The sequence below is a fragment of the Monodelphis domestica genome, chromosome 6 (genome assembly GCF_027887165.1).
Source record: "Monodelphis domestica isolate mMonDom1 chromosome 6, mMonDom1.pri, whole genome shotgun sequence".
Lineage (NCBI taxonomy): Eukaryota > Metazoa > Chordata > Mammalia > Didelphimorphia > Didelphidae > Monodelphis > Monodelphis domestica.
In genome coordinates, this window is record NC_077232.1 from 28410889 (window position 1) to 28431589 (window position 20701).

Genomic DNA, 20701 nt, shown 5'->3' on the forward strand with positions numbered 1-20701 from the left:
TCACGAGTCTGCCTCAACTCAAGGCCAGCCACCCGTGTTCCTCGGCCTCCGCGCTATGGGTCCCGCCGTCTCCGTCTCTGGGCTCTTCACGCGCTGCTCCAGCTCCAGCTCCAGCTCCAGCTCCAACCCAGCGGCCTCCCGGCTTCAGGCGCCGCCATCGCTGCTGTTTGTTTTCATCCGCTTCGCAGGAGGAGGGGGAGGGGGAGACCGAGGAAAAGTCCGAGGTTTATCCACAATCGCACTTTCGCTTCTCGCCACACGTCCTCCAGTCGTCCTCTAGTGGCTAGGAATCCCTTTAAAGTCCAATGTTCCTCCGCCGCAAGTCTTCCTTGGCCAATGGTCAAACTCCAAGCGGGGCGGAAAACGGAGAAGCAAGGCTTAGGAGAAACGAAAGTGGAACCGGGTCTGTGTAGAATCTGTTATGAAGAAACTAAAGGCTAAAGTTTGCTGTTAGGAGCAGGAGGCGGGGTAGCCTGAGCGGGCGATTCTGCGCAGGAGTTGGCATGACTCTACTGGGGACGTCGCTCCACCGCCCCCGGGCGGCGGGTCGGATGCGCTGTGAGCCAAAGCCAGAGTTGCACGGAACACAGCATGGCTGATTCGCTAAGGGGATGGCGTAGGTCTGAGTTCTTGGGCAGCTGCGCTACGTAGACGGCGTAGTCTTGCACTCGCGGGCGGATACGCTGCGGAAACGGCGCAGCTTTGGACTCGCGAGGTGGCGCAGGCCTGGGCTCCTTGACGGTTACGCTGAGTTGTTCGTGCAGTGAACCCAGCCCGGGGTCAGCGTCGGCGGCCGCGTCCTGGTACCCGGGCGGAGGTATCGCCGCGGGCCTTGCAGGGCAGTTGGCGCTCGCTGTCGCCGGTCGTTGCTCGGCGGGGGGCTGGCACGGAGTAAGGAGCCTCCCTTTCGGCTGGGAGTGAGGTTGGGCGTGTAAGTGACCGCCCCTGGGGGGGGGGTCAGAGGAGGGTTGGATGGCCATGTTGGGCGACCCGCGGAGGGGGCTGGGCGGAGAGGCCCAGTGCCAGGGCGAGCCTTGACGGCTGCGTGAGCCACCCCCCAGGGACCGAGGAAGAAACTGAGGCCTTCTCCAATCCGGCTCCCACCTCCAGGGCCAGGGAAGCCCCTCGAAAGCAGGACCTGCTTGGACTTGGTGTCTAGGCTGGGGTCGCGGAAAGAGGGGCACCTTGCGTCCCTTTGTGGGGATCAGAGCTGGCAGGGACCTGAAATGTGCGTTTTGCCCGCCCCCCTCATTTATCGAAGATCAAAGGCAAACTCCGAGAGGCTCCCTAGTCTGCTCAGTGCCGCCTAGGGACCTGAGGGTGGAATTAGGATTGGAATCCAGGTCCTCCAGTTTCCTCTCCGTGGTGTTTGGCCAGCAAAGCCCCACTGCAATGGGCTCCTGGATCTAGGGACCTCCCTCAGTAGATTATGGGGGGGGGAGGGGGGAGGCCCAGAGAGTACAGCCTGACAAAAAGTGACCAGGTTCACCCCTTGGCTTGCCTACCTAAATCTTCAGCATGGTCCAAAGGCATGAAGCATCAACTAGTGCTTTGCTGCTGCTGTTCCGTCTGACATTCAGCTGAAACTTCCCTAATGAGATGTCTTCTCCATTAGAACAGGACAGAAGCCAGACTGCATGGGTTGGATAGAAAGCATAAAACCATCTTCACCATGAATGAATGTGTCAGGTAGTCCTCCTCAGGCACTTATTAGCTGTGTGACCCTGAGCAAATCGCTTGACCCTCTTTGCCTGAGTTTCCTCATCTGTCAAATGAGGGTTAATAATAGCACCCACCTCTCCTGATGGTTGTGGGAATCCAGTGGGATAACCGATGTAAAGTAAAAGGGCTTTCCACACCTTAAAGCACTACATAAATACTAGCTCGAATTATTATTGTTATTATTAGATGTCCTAAGAGAGACAGTAAATTCTGCTTAAGCTCCTACTGTATGCCAGGCATTGAGTTATGTGTTGGAGAGAAAGAGAGAGAAATGACAGTTCCTGCCTCCTCCCAAGAGGTCACAGTCTAATGGGGCAAAGAGAACACATTCATTGCTGAAGGGGGCCACCTGGTAGGAGGTGTGCATTTCAGAGGAGAAGTGATCTTCTGGGGATAATGATGAAGTGTCTGTCTTGTACCTCTTCCTTAAATAGAAGAGGAGACAGTAAAAAAGGCAGTGGGTGACACAGTCTCCCATCCCAGCCTCTGTCAATTTTGTGTGGAGGATTGCTGATGTCAGTAAGTATTAAGTATCCACTATGTAGCTCAATGGTAGGTCTAGAGTCAGAAGACCTGAGTTCTAATCCAGTTTCAAACACTGACAATGTGACTCTGGGCAGGTCACTTCACCTCTGTTTCCATTTCAACAACTTAAAAATGAATACGGTAACAGCATCTCCCTTGCAGGGTTATTTTGAAGATTATATAGAGTTGTATTGGTAAAATGCTATAAAGTGTTTGGCACATAGTAGGCACTATGTAAATGCTTATTTCTTTCCTCCCCACCGACCACTACATGTGCTAGGCATATAATAAATGCAGAGGATACAAAGGAAGATGAAAGATAGTCCCTGCTGTCTAGGAGCTTACAGTTGAATGGGCTTTTATCTCTTGCTTCTTAGCCCTAGTTTAGAGTGGATTGGTTGTATGCCATATTTTTTAAGGGGATAGAATTATGAAAATGCTTGAAAGGACCATTTTATAGATGAGAAGACTGAGGTGAAGGGGCTCAAGTGACGTGGCCAAGGTCATATAGTGCTAGAACTAAACTTCAGGCATGCTAACTAGCCCATCCCTCACTCTTTCCACATTTTACATACAGTAAATGCTGTATCTGTTGTAACAAATATCAGGCTTTGGCTATTCTTGTGTGAGAATAGCTAGGTGTGAAGTGAAACTAGAGGCTGAACTCTGAGGAGCAAGTAAATCAGGCTCATCCTGGGGGGCCTGGGAACTAGGAGGAGGCCAATTCAAAGCTAGCTTCTCATCTGGCATTTGACCTGCAAAAACAAAGACATGGAAAAAAGCATGATTCAGGATTATGATTTTGGTGATCTCTTCTGTGGACTTCTTTTAATCTGTTTCCATTTGATCTCCACAGAGACTTGAATTCAGAGTGTTCCCCGTGGGCTTTTTGCTGTCCTGTGAATGTTGATGGCCCACTGATGTCAGCATGGCTATCCCAATAACAGTTCTGGACTGTGACCTCCTGCTTTATGGTCGAGGTCACCGAACATTGGACCGCTTTAAGCTGGATGATGTGACTGATGAATACCTTATGGCCATGTATGGGTTTCCACGACAGTTCATTTACTACTTGGTGGATCTCCTGGGAGCAAGTCTTTCTCGACCCACTCAACGGTCCAGGGCCATCAGCCCAGAGACCCAGATCCTTGCAGCTCTGGGCTTTTACACTTCTGGCTCCTTCCAGACCCGGATGGGAGACACCATTGGAATCAGCCAAGCCTCAATGAGCCGCTGTGTTGCCAATGTCACTGAAGCTTTGGTGGAAAGGGCCTCCCAATTCATCCACTTCCCGACAGATGAAACATCCATTCAGAATCTGAAAGACGAATTCTATGGACTTGCAGGAATGCCAGGGGTGATTGGAGTAGTCGACTGTATCCACGTAGGGATCAAGGCTCCCAATGCTGAAGATCTCTCCTATGTGAACAGGAAGGGTCTACACTCTTTAAACTGTCTGATGGTGTGTGACATTCGGGGGTCCCTGCTCAACGTGGAGACAAACTGGCCAGGCAGTCTGCAGGACTGGGCTGTGGTGCAGCAGTCAGCCTTAAGGAGTCAGTTTGAAGCAGGGATGCACAAAGACTGTTGGCTCCTAGGTAAGTTTGAGTGGGCAGAAGATTGATTTTGTAGGACTCCCAAAATACCTTGTCTCTGATTCTCTGCTGGGATGGGAACCTGAGAGAGACAAGATGATAGCATAATAACATGAACTTAATAAGTTGTATTCAAGAGGGACTAATGTTTCTCTGCCTTGTTTCCTAGTTCCAGGAAAGTAAATTCTTATAGGAATGTATAAAAATAGGCAGGGAAAGCCTCCCAATTTCTGATGGAAACAAGTGAGGTGACTCTGCAGACAGAAGGGTGAAATTAGGAATCCTTATGAGCTTTGGAGTCCAGCAGCTTAGCTTTCACTTAGTTTTTTCCTGTCCCAGACACTGCCTAGGGATCAATAGGGTAGTGGTAGATGGAACTTTCCTGTGTTCCAAGGGCAATTTAAAGATAGTTAATTTATAATTTTATATACAGAAATATATTTTATATACAGGAAGTTTTAAATTTAATTATATATCTAGTCCATAATTAATTATACAAGGGTACTGATCTATATCGAGAGACAATACATTAATAATAGGACAGATAGTGTAATCAGTCAATAAGTATTAACTGCCTACTGTGTGCTTGGGACTGGGCTAGGTGCTGGAGAAACAAATAGAGTGAATGAAATCGTTGCTAGGAGGCTTCCATCCTAATGGTAGAGATAAGCCCATGTTTCAGTATAGACAAAATATTAAGAAAGCAAACACAAAGTAGTTTCATGAGGCAAGTGTTTAGCAGTTGGTGGGGCCTTGCAAGGCTTCCTTTAGAAGAAAGTTGTGTTTGGGGGTAGCTTATGGAGGAAGAGAGGCATTCTATGAGGCAGAAGTGATGAGGGAGCAAGCTCTGGCACTGGGGACTTGATGCCTCCGACATGGAGTTGGAGGGTTACTGGTAGTTGGAGCAAGGTGTGGAGGAGGGGAAGGTCAGAGCATAGGGTGAAGCAAGCCTATAAAGGGCTTGAAAAACTAACCCTGAAGGTGGTAGGGAGCCATCCAGGTTTATCAGGCTTAGACAAGTGACAAGTTCAGATCTGTATCTAAGGAAAAAATCTTTGGCAAGAGACTTGAAGTGGTGCTAGTGAGCCTAATGAGGAGGTCCTTGCCATAATCTCAGCAAAAGTTCCTTTTGTCCTTTTTATTTTCATTTCAGCTCCCCCCAGCATTCTCTTCTCATCTCTTTCTTAGTCTCTTACAGTGAGGTGGTGCTTCTTGGATCTTAACCTTCTTCTCTACCTTCTGTCTTAGAATTGGCACTAAGTATGTTCCAAAGCAGAAGAAAGGTTAGGGCTAGGCAATGGGGAGGTTAAGTGATTTCTCCAGGGTCACCTAAGTAGGTATCTGAGGCCAGATGTGAACCCTTGTCTCCAGGCCTGGTGCTCTATCCACAGAGCCACCCAGCTAGCTTTTTCTTGCCCAAGTCTCCCCTATTTTATTTTTATTTTTTAGTTTGAGGTTTGCAAAATAATTTAATAGGATAATAGTTTTTAGGGAACTAAGGCCCAGGTGAGTGGAGTGATTTGCCTAAGATCACACAGATAATAAATTGGAAAAATCAGGATTTGAACTGTAGTCCTCTGTGATTCCAAATTCTTTGCTTTTCCCACCTTAATTACATTCCCTCATACAACTTTTACTTGTTAAAAATAAAATTGGAAGGAATCTCTCCAAATCTGTGACTAAAGGAGGATTTTCTTTTTTTTATTAAAAAAATTTTTTTTTTGCTTACAATACTCACTTTATTTCCTTCCCTCCCCTCCACCCACCCTTCCCACATCCGACATGCAATTTCATTAGGTATTACTTGTGTCCTTGAGCAGAACCTATTTCCATGTTGTTGTTTGCAATGGATGTTCATTTAGAGTCTACATCCCCAACCATATCCCTTCGACCCATGTATTCAAGCAGTTGTTTTTCTTCTGTGTTTTTACTCCCACAGTGTTTCCTCTGAATGTGGATAATGGTTTTTCTCGTAGATTCCTCCAAGTTGTTCAGGATCACTGCATTGCCACTAATGGAGAAGTCCATTACATTCGATTGTACCACAGTGTATCAGTCTCTGTGTACAATGTTCTCCTGGTTCTGCTCCTTTCACTCTGCATCACTTCCTGGAGGTTGTTCCAGTTCACTTGGAATTCCTCCAGTTTATTATTCCTTTGAGCACAATAGTATAACATCACCAACATATACCACAATTGGTTCAGCCATTCCCCAATTGAAGGGCATCCTCTCATTTTCCAATTTTTGGCCACCACAAAGAGCGCAGCTATGAATATTCTTGTACAAGTCTTTTTCCTTATTATCTCTTTGGGGTACAAACCCAGCAGTGCTATGGCTGGATCAAAGGGCAGACAGTCTTTTGTCGCTCTTTGGGCATAGTTCCAAATTGCTCTCCAGAATGGTTTAATCAATTCACAATTCCACCAGCCATGCATTAATGTCCCAACTTTGCCACACCCCCTCCAGCATTCATTACTTTCCTTTACTGTCATGTTAGCCAATCTGCTAGGTGTGGGGTGATACCTCAGATTTGTTTTGATTTGCATCTCTCTGATTATTAGAGATTTAGAACACTTTTTCATGTCCTTATTAATGGTTTTGATTTCTTTAACTGAAAATTGCCTATTCATGTCCCTAGCCCATTTATCAATTGGAGAATGGCTTGATTTTTTGTACAATTGATTTCGTTCTTTATAAATTTGAGTAATTAGATCTTCGTCAGAGGTTTTTGTAATGAAGATTGTTTCCCAATTTGTTGCTTCCCTTCTAATTTTGGATGCATTAGTTTTGTTTGTACAAAACCTTTTTAATTTGATGTAATCAAAATTACTGATTTTATATTTTTTGACTTTTTCTAGCTCTTGCTTGGTTTTAAAGTCTTTCCTTTCCCAAAGATCTGACAAGTATACTATTCTGTGTTCGCCTAATCTGCTTATAATTTCCTTCTTTATATTCAGGTCATTCACCCATTCTGAATTTAACTTGATGTAGGGTGTGAGATGTTGATCCAAACCTAATCTCTCCCATACTGTCTTCCAATTTTCCCAGCAGTTTTTATCAAATAGTGGGTTTTGGTCCCCCAAACTGGGATCTTTGGGCTTATCATAGACTGTCTTGCTGAGGTCATTTACCCCTAGTCTATTCCACTGATCATCCTTTCTGTCTCCTAGCCAGTACCAAATTGTTTTGATGACCACTGCTTTATAATATAGTTTGAGATCTGGGACTGCAAGACCCCCTTCCCTTGCATTTTTTTTTCATGATTTTCCTCAATATCCTTGATCTTTTCTTCTTCCAAATGAACTTGGTTATGGTTTTTTCTAATTCAGTAAAAAAGTTTTTTGGTAGTTCAATGGGTATGGCACTAAATAAGTAAATTAATTTGGGCAGGATTGTCATTTTTATTATGTTAGCTCATCCTACCCATGAGCAGTCAATGTTTCTCCAATTGTTTAGATCTAGTTTTAATTGTGTGGTGAGTGTTTTGTAGTTGTGTTCATATAGTTCCTGTGTTTGTCTCGGCAGATAGATTCCTAAGTATTTTATATTGTCTAGGGTGATTTTAAATGGAATTTCTTTCTAATTCTTGCTGTTGAAATGGGTTGGAGATATATATAGAAATGCTGATGGTTTATGTGGGTATATTTTGTATCCTGTGACTTTGCTAAAGTTGTTGATTATTTCGACTAGCTTTTTAGTTGATTCTCTAGGATCTGCAAAGAGTGATAGCTTGGTCTTCTCATTACCAATTTTAATACCTTCAATTTCTTTTTCTTCTCTAATTGCTACTGCTAGTGTTTCTAGTACAATGTTTAATATTAGAGGTGATAATGGGCATCCTTGTTTCATTCCTGATCTTATTGGGAAGGCTAGTTTTTCCCCATGGCAGATGATGTTTGCTGATGGTTTTAGATATATACTGTTTATTATTTTTAGGAAAGGCCCTTCTATTCCTTTACTTTCTAGTGTTTTCAGTAGGAATGGATGTTGTATTTTATCAAAGGCTTTTTCTGCATCTATTGAGATAATCATGTGATTTTTGTCAGTTTGCTTGTTAATATGGTCAATTATGCGGATAGTTTTCCTAATGTTGAACCATCCTTGCATTCCTGGATGAATCCTACCTGGTCATAGTGGATAACCCTTGTGATGACTTGCTGGAGTCTTTTTGTTAGTATTCTATTTAAGATTTTTGCATCTATATTCATTAGGGAGATTGAGCTATAGTTTTCTCTGTTTTTGACCTGCCTCGTTTTGGGATTAGTACCATATTTGTGTCGTAGAATGAATTTGGTAGAACTCCTTCTTTGCTTATTCTGTCAAATAGTTTGTATAATATTGGGGTTAGTTGTTCTTGGAATGTTTGATAGAATTCATTTGTAAATCCATCTGGTCCTGGGGATTTTTTCTTAGGGAGTTCTTTGATGGCTTGTTCAATTTCTTTTTCTGATATGGGGTTGTTTATGTAAACTATTTCTTCCTCTGTTAGTCTAGGCAATTTATATTTTTGTAAGTAATCATCCATATCACCTAGATTGCCATATTTGTTGCTGTATTCTCCCCTACTTTAGAAAAATTTCTAGACCCTGCCATCCCTCCAAACTCTCATCCTCAATCTCTCCCTCTGTTTTGGCCTGATGTCTAGAAAAAGCTGTCTAGCTTTGCTAGTTCTCCTTCATTTGTCATCCCTTTGCTCTTTGACTTGTGACCTTATCACATGGCTGAAACTGCTTTCTATAGGGAAGAATGAACTTTTAATTGCCCAATAGGATGGGTTTTTTTTTTCAGTCTTCATCTTTATCTGTCTGCTGCCTTTGACACTGTTAACTTCCTTTTCTTAGACCAGTGATGTGGAACCTTTGAGAGATGGAATCCCCTCCCCCCCAATTCATGAGTTCTAGCCCTTTCCCCTTTACCCCACACAGGGGAGGGAGAAAGTGTTCCCATTGGGCTGCTGGGCAGAGGGTGTGTGAAGTGAGGACTGTCCTCAGCTAGTGTAGAGAGGGGGAGGGGAGTGGCCCAAGTTCTCTGCTCCCCTCTAGCTTTGTTTCCTGTGGGGTGGGGAATTGAAAAAATGTTATCAGGCACCATGAAGAGGGGGAGGGGAGCAGTTCTGCTTGAATCCCTCTACCTTTCTAGTAATGAACTCAGTGATGTAGCCATGTGCTGTTGACTGGGAAAAAAACTCAGAACGATTAAATGGTCAAAATGACTCTAATCAAGGGAACAAGGGGTTCAATGCAATAATAGACCTTGACACAGAGCTGTGCGCCACACAAGACTGCTCAGAGTCAGAGGATTGAACTCTGGGCACTCTGGACACTGACCCCTGGGAGTGGCACCAAACTAGATAACCTACTCCCCTAGGACTCTGAAATTAAGAGTCTCATACCCTACCAATTGAGCTAGTGGAGCTGATGCTTTACAATGGACACCAAAGGGCTGGGCCACCTTGGTAAAGGACTTTGGCCTAAAGGGAAGAAATCATTGGAATAAAAGAGATACTTAACATCTGATGGGATTAGCTATTCCCACCCCAGACTACCTAGAGGTCTATTGTTAGCCTAAAATCAGTGAAGTAGGACTTTCCCTCAGGGAGGAACTCTCATGTGACAAGGTTAAAACCTGGGGTTTCTGCCTCCAAACTAAATAAACTAGGGATCACCAAATCCCTGCAAGCTACAAGTTCAGTGACCTCTAGATTCTATGTTGACAATTCCAAGCCAGAAGAATAGTAAGGGCTAGACAATTGGCGTTAAATGACTTGCCTAGGGTCACAAAGCTAGGAAGTGTCTGAGGTCAAGTTTGAACCCAGGACCACCTTCCTGCCTCAAGACCTAGCTCTCTATACACAGAACCACAGCCCCTTCTTCCATTCAACTTAGGAGAAGAAGGAAAAAAGAACCAGTTCAATTCCACTAGCAAATACCTAGCTGCCTTCTAGAAGGTACTATGCTAATTGGCGGAGAGAAAAATGGAAGGATCTGTGCTATTCTGGAAATTCCACTCTCAGTACTCTCTCCCAGTACATTCTGGGAGGTTGTTACCATAAGTAAAGATAGTTATGGAGTAATCGTCCCCTTGACATTTTATGCCTGTGAAAGAAGAAATGATGAAGGCTAAAAAAACCCATCCAATTTAGATTTCATGAAATTACAAGCCATTTATATGTTTTGATCTCTTTTTTCATAGGCTTTTCAGGAACCTCTAGATTCCACTTTGACAGTGCCCACAGAGAATGCTCTTTGGGCCATAGGTTCGCCATCACCGTCCTAGATACTCTTTCTTCACTGAGGTTTCATGATCCCACTCTCTCCTAGTTCTCTCCTACAGCCATAATTGTTCCTTTGTTCTTTGGCTGGTTCCCCATCAGCGTCACCCCTCTAGTTCTGGGTGTCCCCAGGGCTCTATTCTGGGCCCCCTCTTTAACTCTCCATGCTTGGTCTTCATGACCACGTCACTTCCTGTGGGTTAATGACCGTCACATTAGTGCATGTCTCCCTGGATTTTCTCCCAAGCTCTAGGCTTGTATCACCAGTGCCTATGGAACATTTTAGCCTGGATGTCCAAGAGAGACTTCTGAAACTCAACGTGTCCTTGTCATCCCCACCCTCACCTTCAGTCTTTTCTGAACTTCTCTGTCTTTAGAAGGTGCTATTCTTCTAGCCTCTTAGGTTCATAACTTGGAGTTATCCATAATCTTGGCTACTTGTGCCCCCTCACCCCATAGAGCCAGGCAGTTGCCAAATCTTGCTGTTTCTACTTTCACAACATCCTTTGCACCCAAACCTTTCTCTTTACTTGCATGCTACTTGAGTTTAGGCACTCATGGTGGTGAGAAAATATATGCATGGTAGGAGGTGAGAGAATACTATCAGAAGTACATAGAGCTATTCAGATGCATGGGGTACCGTAGAATCATAGTTTGGAGGACGAAGGCACTAAAGAGTCTTCTGAGACAACTAATTTTTTAAAACCCTTACCTTCTATCTTAGAATCAATGCTATGTATTATTTCTAAGTATAGTAAGAAGTAGGCAATGGGGGAGTTAAGTGAATTGCCCTGGGTCATACAGCTAGGAAATGTGTGAGGCCAGATTTGAACAACTCTTTCATTGGATAGGGGAAACTGAGGTCTAGAAAATAAGTGACTTGTCAAGCAGGCTCTAAGTGGCTTTTTGATACATTGTTGACTTCCTTGAGCAGTTTTGTGTGTGCATCGTGGTGACCCTAGCAACGGTCAGCTCATGGGCACTGGCTCAAAGCTGGTTTCCTTGAGAGGCAGCAAGGTCCTCCCATATGGGTTTGAATCCTACTAGCTTGGTCACCTTAAGGGTGACCAAGGGGCATAAGCTCCCTTGTACTACTTGCTACAGGGTCATGAAGTTAGGCTTTTATAAAGACACATGAAAATGTTATGTAAGAAATATAAAAATAGGAGCTATGATAATTTCTTATTTATCCTTGCTGACCCCAGCTCTTGCTCAGTCAGCCAGACCCTATTTTCTAGGCACAGCATCTTCACAGCAAAAGCTTAGTCTGGCTTTCCAGTCAATCTCCTGCCTCTTTCATAGGACTTGCGAGCCAAACTGGTACCCCATGGAGCACTGGACTTGGGCCCCATGAGCAGCCCTGCTGGGTACCCAGACACTTATTTTGAGGTGTTTGACTGAAGAGGCTAATCTATAGCTGTAGGATGAAGGGCTTCTACAGGAGGGCCTTGGCTTCCCTGCTGAAAAGCTCCCACTAAGGCTTAACAAAGAGATCATCTTTGTAACAAGGAAAAGTTTTGAGGGGAAAGGATGTATTAAGAAATATCTGTGGCAGAGAACAAAAGGCAGTAATAAAAGCTTTTTTAAAATAATAAGGAATAAACTGGCTATTGGAGCTATTTCTTCCAAGGCAGTTCTTGAGAGTTAACTCTAGTTTTACCAGAAATGTTTCCCCTTTGATATACTCGATTGGAAAGCCTGGAATTAATATGGATCCCCCAAACCATAAACATACAACAAAATCCAAAGTAGAATTTCAGAGCTGAAAGGGACCTTAAAGATTAATTAGCATAGCTGTTCTCAAACTCATTTGGCTGCAAAACACTTTGAAGCCTGAAATACAGTTAAGGGAACCATCAGTGTTCCATCTAGAAGAACTGATGGAGCAGTAATAATACCAGGCTAAAACAGAAGTGGAGACTTTTTTTTTTTAAACCCTTACCTTCCACCATAGAATACTGGGTATTTTGGTTCTAAGGCAGAAGAGTGGTAAGGGCCAGGCAATGGGGGTTAAGTGACTTGCCCAGGGTCACCCAGGTAGGATGTGTTTGTGGCCAGATTTGAGCCCAGGACCTCCCATCTCTAGGTCTGGTTCTCCATCCACTAGGCTACCCAGGTGCTCCTGTGGAGATATTTTTGAACAAGATAGAGTTAGGAGAACCAGACCTGGAGATGAGAGTTCTTGGGTTCAAATGTGGCCCCAGATATTTTTCGGTTGTGTGGTCCTGGGCAAGTCACTTAACCCCAATTGTCTGGCTCTTACCACTTTTCTGCCTTGGAAATTTGGAACTTTGTATCAATTATAAGACAGAAGGTATATGGGTTAAAGGAAAAAAATGTTCAATTAGGAGCATTGGTGTTTATGTATCCAGCTCTGACCTACCCAGTGTGGGAGGATACAAAAGGAGATGATGTGGTCATCTTACATTTAAAAGACTTCATGGCTGTGGAACAAGAGGCTTATTAGGAAGGGAGGTGCCAGTGATACAACCCAGGGCCTCAGATGTCCACAAAGTCCAGGTAACAAGCAAGACATCCTGCAGAACGTGAAGTTTGGTCTCGGGTATCACTGAGAGCCATTTTTCCCTGGGCTGACAAAGTAGATTTTGGATCCAGGAAGCCCCTGGTTGAGGTCCCTTCTTTGTCCTCTGATACATCTTAGCTTTGTGACTGAGTGACTACTCAGTGCTCTAGGCAGTTCTCCCTCCGCCCCCCCCCCCCCCCCCCTTATCATGTCTGCAAACATTTCTTAAGCTATTACTGTATGCCCGGGGCAAAGAAAGGCAAAAATATAGTTCCTGCCCTCCAGAAGTTTACATTTTAATGGAGAAGACTGTGTGGAAACAACTATTGACATAGAAGATATTACAGTGTATATAAGAGGTCATCCCTGGGGGGAGGCCTGGGGAACAAGGGAAAAGAAGAGCAGACCAGTAAAGATCTCCTGCAGAGGCAGAGAGGCCAACCAGCGGGCTCTTGTGATTGGCCAGGCCCAAGGTGTGGGCCTGTATCGTGGTGGCCGCTGTGTGATCGGAGAGATTGGGAGACAGGAGGAGATAGAGTGTAAAGGTAGAAAGGAGAGTTGGCAACAGGTTGGCTATGTAGGATGAGTTCTGGTGATGAGCTGAGGAGGACACTGAGATTGTAAGCCTGGGTGACTTGAGAGTATGGGGGGCCCTTGATAGTAACAGGTGTTGGGAACGGACATGCTTTGAGGGAAAGGAGGTCTGTTGGTACATGTTGAGTTTGAGCTGTCTAATAGGCTGTTGGAATGTGAGGCTGGAGGCTGGGAGGGGGTTAAGTTGGATAAGTAGGTCTGAGAAACTTTGCAGCCTCTAATTGAATCCACAGGAGCTGGTGAGATCTCCATGTGAAATAGAAGAGAGGGAGTGGAGAAGCGGGCCCAGGGTAGAACTTGGGAGGATAGCCATGATTAATGGCTTTAACGTGGCTGGAATGTCCAGCAAAAGGATCCTCTGAAGGCTCAGACAGATAGGAGGAGAATTGAGTAAGAGCATCACTATAGAAACCCAGAGGGGAGAGGTTATCGAGAAGGGGATGCCTATCAGTGTCAAAGGCTGCAGAGAGGCCAAGACCTTTAGGTTTGGCAACTGGAGATTAGTGGAAACTTTGAAGAGAGCAGTTTTTTAAAATTAATTTTTGATTTTAGCCCAAATGTAACAAACACCCAGAGAAAGGGCATTGGTATATACAATGTAGAATTGAAAAAGAGGGTTATACATGAACGTTCAAGTCTCTTATGTACAGGAATGAAACTGGGGCGGAGGGGACAGAGAACAAGCAATTATTAAATGCCTGACACCAGGGCTCAGCTCTTTACAAATATTCTTTCATTTTTTTCCTCACAACAATTCTGTGAGGTAGGTTCTGTTATCATCCCCCTTTACAGTTGAGGAACTAAGGCAGACCTTGTGTCTGAGGTAGGATTTGAATCTAGGCCTTTCCAACTGTAGACCCCTTCTCTTCACTATACCACCTAGCAGCCTGTCAGAAAATTCTTTAAAATATGAAAAAGGCTACGCTCCAAATCCAGGATATACCCAGATACTTTGTGGATGAGGCAGGAGTGGCCAGGCCTGATCACTGAAGAGGGTTCCACAAATGGCTCCATAGAATCTGTTTCTCCAGCCTGAATGACCTAATTTCCTGCTCTGGCTTTACCTCTGCTCCAGAGAGGTGAACCTGAGTTCTTTGGCTCTGGGTCCTTTGCCCCACCCTGGTCAGCATGTTCCCTAAAGGACTCTGCCTACAGGCCTTCTTGGGCTCATTAATCAGCAAACATAATCTGGTGGTAGGCTCTGATTTGATGCCTCAAGACCCACTAGGCACGGATATATCCACCTGTATCTGCCCAGGAGTCTCCTCTGCAACCTCTATAGACAGTGTTGGTCATTCAGCTTTTCCTTGGAGACCTCTGGGGAATAGTGGGTCTCTACCAGAAGAGGGTAAGCCAATAAAGGGAAGCCACTTTGAGTAGGAAAGGAAACTAATTCTTTGTGATGTGATGCCTGGCATATAGTAAATGCTTAATAAATGTTTTCTCCCCATTAAGGTCAGTGTGAGCAATGACGATGGTGATGATATGGATAGACTAGTACTGTGCCCTAATCAAGAGGGGATTTGTAGAATTCAGAGAACTACAGGAACACATGAATTAAGTGGTGCAGAGTGAACAAAGCACATTATCCACAATTACAACAATTGGACAGCTTCAGTAGGCCATCAAATTCAGAGAGAATATCTTGGATCTCCCCAAAGTATGAGCAGAATACAGGTGTCCTGACTCCCAGGCTAGGTTCCTTCCTTTCCACTGGGCTGCTTCCAGGCACTGATGTGAGTTTGAAAGCCCTTTCAGCAACCTGAAGACACTTTTGGAACTCTGTTCTAGAACTCAAATTGTTTTTCTTAAACAAAGATTAGGAAATAATTCCAGATGCCAGGTGAATTAGGTAATTAGGCAGGCTTTTCCCCTCAGCCAATGCCAGCAATTCTAGGAATGGATGAGGAACAAATAAATCACAAGAACCAAGTGGCTAAGGAAAAAATATTTCAAAGCTTTTGTAGCTAATGTACTGTTTTTAAATTTTCTTAGATTGAGGATCAAAATATTTGCCCATTTCCAGAACTCTGGGCACATTTTCAAGGAATGATAAGACATTTCTAAAATGAACTGCCAAGGGAACCATAACTTGATCTGGTGTTTAGAATTCCAGTTTGGATATTATGGCGTCATGTTTCACAATTTGAAATATTAAAGGTAAACCAGTTCTTCAAGATATAAGTTGTAAAGGGGAGGGAACTTGTCTTCCGTATTTTTGTTGCCCTGCCCAGCACACTGCTTCCTAGAGCTATTTGATCAGAAATCTGGCCCAGTCACTTCCTATTTCTGTGACCTCCAATGTGTTGCTTTCCCTCTCTGGGCCTCTTAGATCCTTATTAGAAAAGTGATGGAATTGGATGTGATCATTTCTGAGGTCCTTCAGATATTTGCTAAATATATGACCCTTTGATTTCCATATTGGGTGTTTGGGGAGGCGGAATGATCTGTTGTCTACAGATTTTGCCCTAAGTGATGATACTATGTGAATGCTAGCAATGTTTCATTCTCTTAAATAACAAATATACTTCCATATGCATCAATAACATTTTTATGTGCCAATCTTTGACTTAGGAATAAACTTAATGTTCTGTTTTGCCCCCAAAAATCTTTGATCCTGTCCTTTATTCCTAAGGAAAATTCCAGACTCACCAAAATTACACAAGTTCCATCAATTATATTTTAAGCCTCAAGTTATTTGAATGCCAAATTAATTTGGGAAATACTACCATGTTCTGAATTCAGCATTTATGTTAGTTTTAGGAATTGTCTTCTTCACAGAGGTGTTGTGTGAATTCACTCTGTGGATGGGAACATTGAATTGTTATATGATGAGAGTGAAGACATATTGTCCAGTACCATGGAAGTTTCCTTGTGTTAAGATTAAAATTTAGGGGAAACTGAGGCAAGGTAGAAATTAGTTTCTCTGCAAGGAGTATTATATTTTTTGAGTTTTACTCAAGGTAAGGAATTTAAGAAAATACAAATAAGAAAGGCACATGCTAGGTGGGCCGAGAGGCCCATTCCACCTCACCTACGTCATGAGACGCGTCTCCTTGGAAGCGAAAACAGGAAAGAACAGTCAGTAGGCTTTTACAACCAGTTCAGTAGAACTTTTGATCCTGCCCAGGTGAGGATCTTTGTGAGATTACAAAGCATTCTGGGAGCCAGAGCAAGGACTTCTGGGGTTTGGAGTCCAGAGTTCAAGTCTCCATTTTTACACTTGAGATCTCTTTCTCTGCTATCCTTACCTTCTTCCCATTGTCCTTAAAATGATGGGTATCTTAATGTCCACTGCCAGAGAATGAACTGAAAAATAGAAACTCAAAAGACGGATCTCTATATACACATCTTATGGTTGGGTGATTCCTTCTGTGGTGTGGAGAGGTGAGGGAGGGGTTGAGATACCTGGGAATACTGTTAAATTGAAAAAAAATTATCTAATCATTTTTCTTAAGTTCATTACCAACCAGGCCCTCCTGAGGTCCTGCTTCAGAATGATGCCAGCATTCCTTGAAGTTCTTTCCTGTTGGTCGTTTCATGTACCTTGGCCCTTCTCTTCATGTATTCTCAGAGTGGTTTCTCAGCTCTTCCCTATTCTGGTTGTACTCCATTGATAATAGATTTCAATGTTTCCTCCTTCCTATAGGTGATGGCTCCTTCTTTCTTCGCACCTGGCTCATGACCCCACTCCATATTCCGGGAACCCCTGCAGAATATCGCTATAATATGGCTCATTCAGCAACTCATAATGTAATCGAGAAGACATTTAGGACCATCCAGTCAAGATTCCGCTGCCTGGATGGATCCAAGGGAGCCCTGCAGTACTCTCCAGAAAAATCCAGTCACATCATCTTAGCTTGCTGTGTGCTCCACAACATTTCCCTGGAACACGGAATGGATGTGTGGTCTTCTCCAGGAACAGGACATATGGAGCAGCCGGAAGAAGAATGTGAGCACATGGAGGCCTTGGACTCAGAAGCTGACCGTGTTCGCCAGGAGCTGGTGCTCACTCACTTTAGCTAATCAGGAGTGGAGGAGCGGGCCGTCCAGCAGGAGCTCTAAAAAGCTTGCCCGTGGCACATGGCCACTTCCACTAGTGTGAGGACACTTCTTATTGAATGTCTGTGTGTTAGGGGATGCTGGGCCTTTGCCAGGATATTAGTTTTTCTGCAAATTTAGTAACTAAATCAAGACCACAGTTCTAGACATTCTGGTGAACCCCAGGTTGAAATCCATTCATTTAAAAACCAAATGGTAGGCAAAAGCTAACATTTATATACAGAGTAAAAGGGGAAGCTATAACAGTTCAGTTCAAACCAAAATGCCACTTGTGCACCATTTATCAGTATTTTTCTAATAAAAGTGAATTTTCTTGTCTTAAATTATCAACATAGTATTTCTACTTTTTACCTTCAATTAGACACAACCTGAAATAAATATGTAGAATAATTTTGACCAAGGAACGATCTGCTAGAAGTTCCCAATTATTAATTCAACCTTTATGTACGCAAAGGAATTTTGCCAACAAGGGTCATTACAGACTGATAAGCAGTTTGTACCTTCCAACTACAATTTTGAAGCAAATCATCAGATCTGGATCAAATCTCTGTGGATGAAATTGTTGTTCCTCCATTCCTCTTCCTTTATGAGGAGCATTAGAATAGGAGGTAGAATTTAGGGATGGGTCTGAGAGCTAAATCAGCAACGGAGGATGTTTGATCAAAGGAGGACTTTGCCATTTTGTCCTTTCTTTCTAAAGAAAACTCAGAGCAATTTCCTTTGTAGTAGTCTCAAAATTACTAATAAGGAAACAAGTTTTCTCATGTTTAAACTCTCATGAGTGGAACAAGTTGTTATAGGGTGATACCAAGATGAGGCTTGGCCTCTCCCATCTCTAGCTCCCTAATACAGAATGCAAGAGATGAGATGGTGAAAAGGTTAAACAAGGAAACTCGTTTCCTAGTATAGGTTCTGGAAGTGCCTGGCCTCTCCCAATGGCAGGGTCAGGGTTGGGATTAAAATTCTATTTGGGAACACCCAATGATGCACAAATTTCCCAGGCAATAAACAATCCTTAACTGGGTTCCTGCTCTAAAATTATACTGATTTAAAAATAACATGATTGGAATAACAAATGTGTGAATTAGGTTCACACATTTATGTTTTCACTGGGACCAAAAGGAGCCTTGCCTCAGAATTCTCTTACTCCCAGAGCCTCAGCAGTTACCCATGTGCTGTCTCTGACCTGCCCCTCCGGTCTGCTCCTATCTGTTGTCAGGAGTGTTAGTCTGGTGACTGTCAAAGCAAAGAAATAAACAGTTGATTCCAGAAAGGGAACTAAGTGGAGTTGACTCATTCCTAGATTAAAAACAATTATGGATTATTATTAGATGCCAATTTCTAATCTGAATGCCATCAAATGCCATTCCCGTCGCCCTAATTCCTGCTCTGCAGAGAATGGTCTGGATGAGGTTGGGCATAATGTGTACAAGGTCACGAGTATGGTGATGTCATTGAGGTGGGGTGAATAAAGGAGGAGGAGGCCGAGTTTCAGCTCTATCCTCATTGTGCAATAATATTGTCCTAGTTCATTTTTTCCTTTGTAAAGTTTAACTGGTGTCCCTGGCCAGTTCTGGCTCTCACACTTTTCAGCTCTCATCTTAATGTTCTTTGTTCCTTCAGGATGTTTTATTTCCTGCCTCTGGGTTTGACTATTATGATCTCTTGCATCAAAGAAAGTTGGTATTACTGATGCCATAAGGAACAAAGTGGGAGTTTCCATGAAAGAATCTTTTAAAGCAAATTAAGACTTTCCTAACCAAACTTTAGATTGTAACAAAGTAAGCTTTGTAGTAAGTAGGAAAGAAGATCTTAGACAGATTTCTTTTAAATAAAATAGCTCCAGGCAATATCTGGTTGTTCCCCAGACTTTGGATTGCTTTTCTTCCATTCCAACTATTGATTTCTGGCTTCCTTTAAGTCCTGGCTCAAATTCTACCTACTACATGAAGCATTTCTCAACCCCACTTAATTGTAGTGCCTTCCCTCTGTTAATTTTTCCTATTTATCCTGTAGATAGCTTGCTTTGTGGTTGGTTTATCCATTGTCTTTCCCATTAGACTGTAGATTCCTTGAGGGTCTCTTTTTGTATCTCCAGCATTTAGCTGGGTGCCTAGCCAGATAGTGTTTATTGATCACTTGATTAAATACACTGATCTGATTTGGAAGGGACTTAGAGATCTCTTTATTTTATAGGTAAAAGTGAGTCTTTGAGTAACTCTGATTTATCCAAAGTAACAAAGTCTACAGGTAGTAGCAAATAGAACCATTATTTGAATTAAAGCATCTTATCCCAGCTCCAGTGCCCTTTCAGGTGATCAATAAACTAGGCCGAGTGCTAGGGATAACCTAGCCTCAAGAAGCCATGGTTTTTTTTTTTTACTAACATTTATCTTCCCCAAGAATTCTGAGGTCCTAATGTGTAATTTTCAGCCCCTTCTGAATTACTGATTAGGGTGTAGAGGTGCCACCCTGAGAATTTCTCAAGAGGTACAGGCCTTTGTGTTCAAATAGTTGAGGTAAAGAGGCCCATAAGAGTTGGGGGTGGGGGTGACTAGGCTTCTGGAAAATTTGCCAAGAGTGTCAGCCAAAGCTAATGAACTCTGCTTCCTTCAGCAGGGAAACTCCCAGCCTATAATGGAGTGGAAGAATAATAACCTTGAAACGGGACAACCTGATTTTACACTGAAGGAAAGCAAAAGGCTAGCTTTCTGTAGACTGACTGGCCAACCCTGAAAGCAAATAAATGATCCTGGAATAATTACACAACTTGAAGGATAACTGGGGATTGCCTGACAAACATGCCTTTTTTGTGGTTTTCTTGGTTTGTTGGACTATGAACAAAAATTCTAAAAGACTGGACCTAATGAGAAAGGTTGGAGTAGATGCTCTGAGGTGCCAGGCTCCCTCCACCTTAACAACCTTTGCTTCATGGTTGGGACCAGGGGGGATATACTATTTTGTATTCTGATTTTTTTCATTGACCACTATTTCATATACATGTTTCCATCGATGGTTCTATCGATGCATCTATTTGTTATTTTTGAAGTGTGTGTGTACGTGTGTGTACATGTGTGTGCACACCCACCCACCTAGAATGGCCATTAAGACAGCCTACTTTGCTTAACTCTTTCCCTATCATTCCTCTGCGTGGTTGGTTGTCATTTTTTCCATTGTTATTGTCATCCGAAGGCCATGTGCTAATGGCTTCCCCCTCCTTGGCGCTTAAGCTCCATCATTGGTCTGTTGCCCCAATCCGTCCTGCAAGTGATAATTAGGGGCTTAATGTTTGTGGACTAGCTGTTACATACCTGGATGTGTTCTGAGCCGGCCGCTGTATGGAAGTATACCTGACACTACACAGAAGATAACTGGCATCAAAATAAAGCATACCTCTGATCCTAAGCA

The 20701-nt window shown here is 43.4% G+C and overlaps 1 protein-coding gene across 5 annotated transcripts; it reads left to right on the forward strand.

Annotated features, from left to right (window-relative positions):
- The first annotated feature begins 12 nt into the window (after positions 1 to 12).
- HARBI1 (harbinger transposase derived 1) lies at positions 13 to 20701 on the forward strand. 5 transcript variants are annotated; one of them, XR_469537.3, is made up of 4 exons: positions 13 to 931; positions 3104 to 3845; positions 16881 to 17332; positions 19910 to 20701. XR_469537.3 is itself a non-coding variant. In XM_007497386.3 (3 exons), the coding sequence occupies exons 2-3, from the start codon at positions 3176 to 3178 to the stop codon at positions 17255 to 17257; spliced, it is 1047 nt and encodes a 348-aa protein (XP_007497448.1). In that variant the 5' UTR covers positions 13 to 931; positions 3104 to 3175; the 3' UTR covers positions 17258 to 20701. The 5 variants fall into 5 exon arrangements, 3 of the variants coding, with proteins under 3 accessions (XP_007497448.1, XP_007497449.1, XP_007497450.1); XR_469538.3 differs by having other exon boundaries at positions 19913 to 20701; XM_007497386.3 differs by having other exon boundaries at positions 16881 to 20701.

What these genes read in the sequence shown, in the direction of transcription:
- HARBI1 (XM_007497386.3), top strand. Translation starts at nt 3,176, where the DNA reads ATGGCTATCCCAATAACAGTTCTGGACTGTGACCTCCTGCTTTATGGT. An exon ending in CAAAGACTGTTGGCTCCTAG is followed by an intron (nt 3,846 to 16,880) that starts GTAAGTTTGAGT and finishes TCCTTCCTATAG; the next exon opens with GTGATGGCTCCTTCTTTCTT.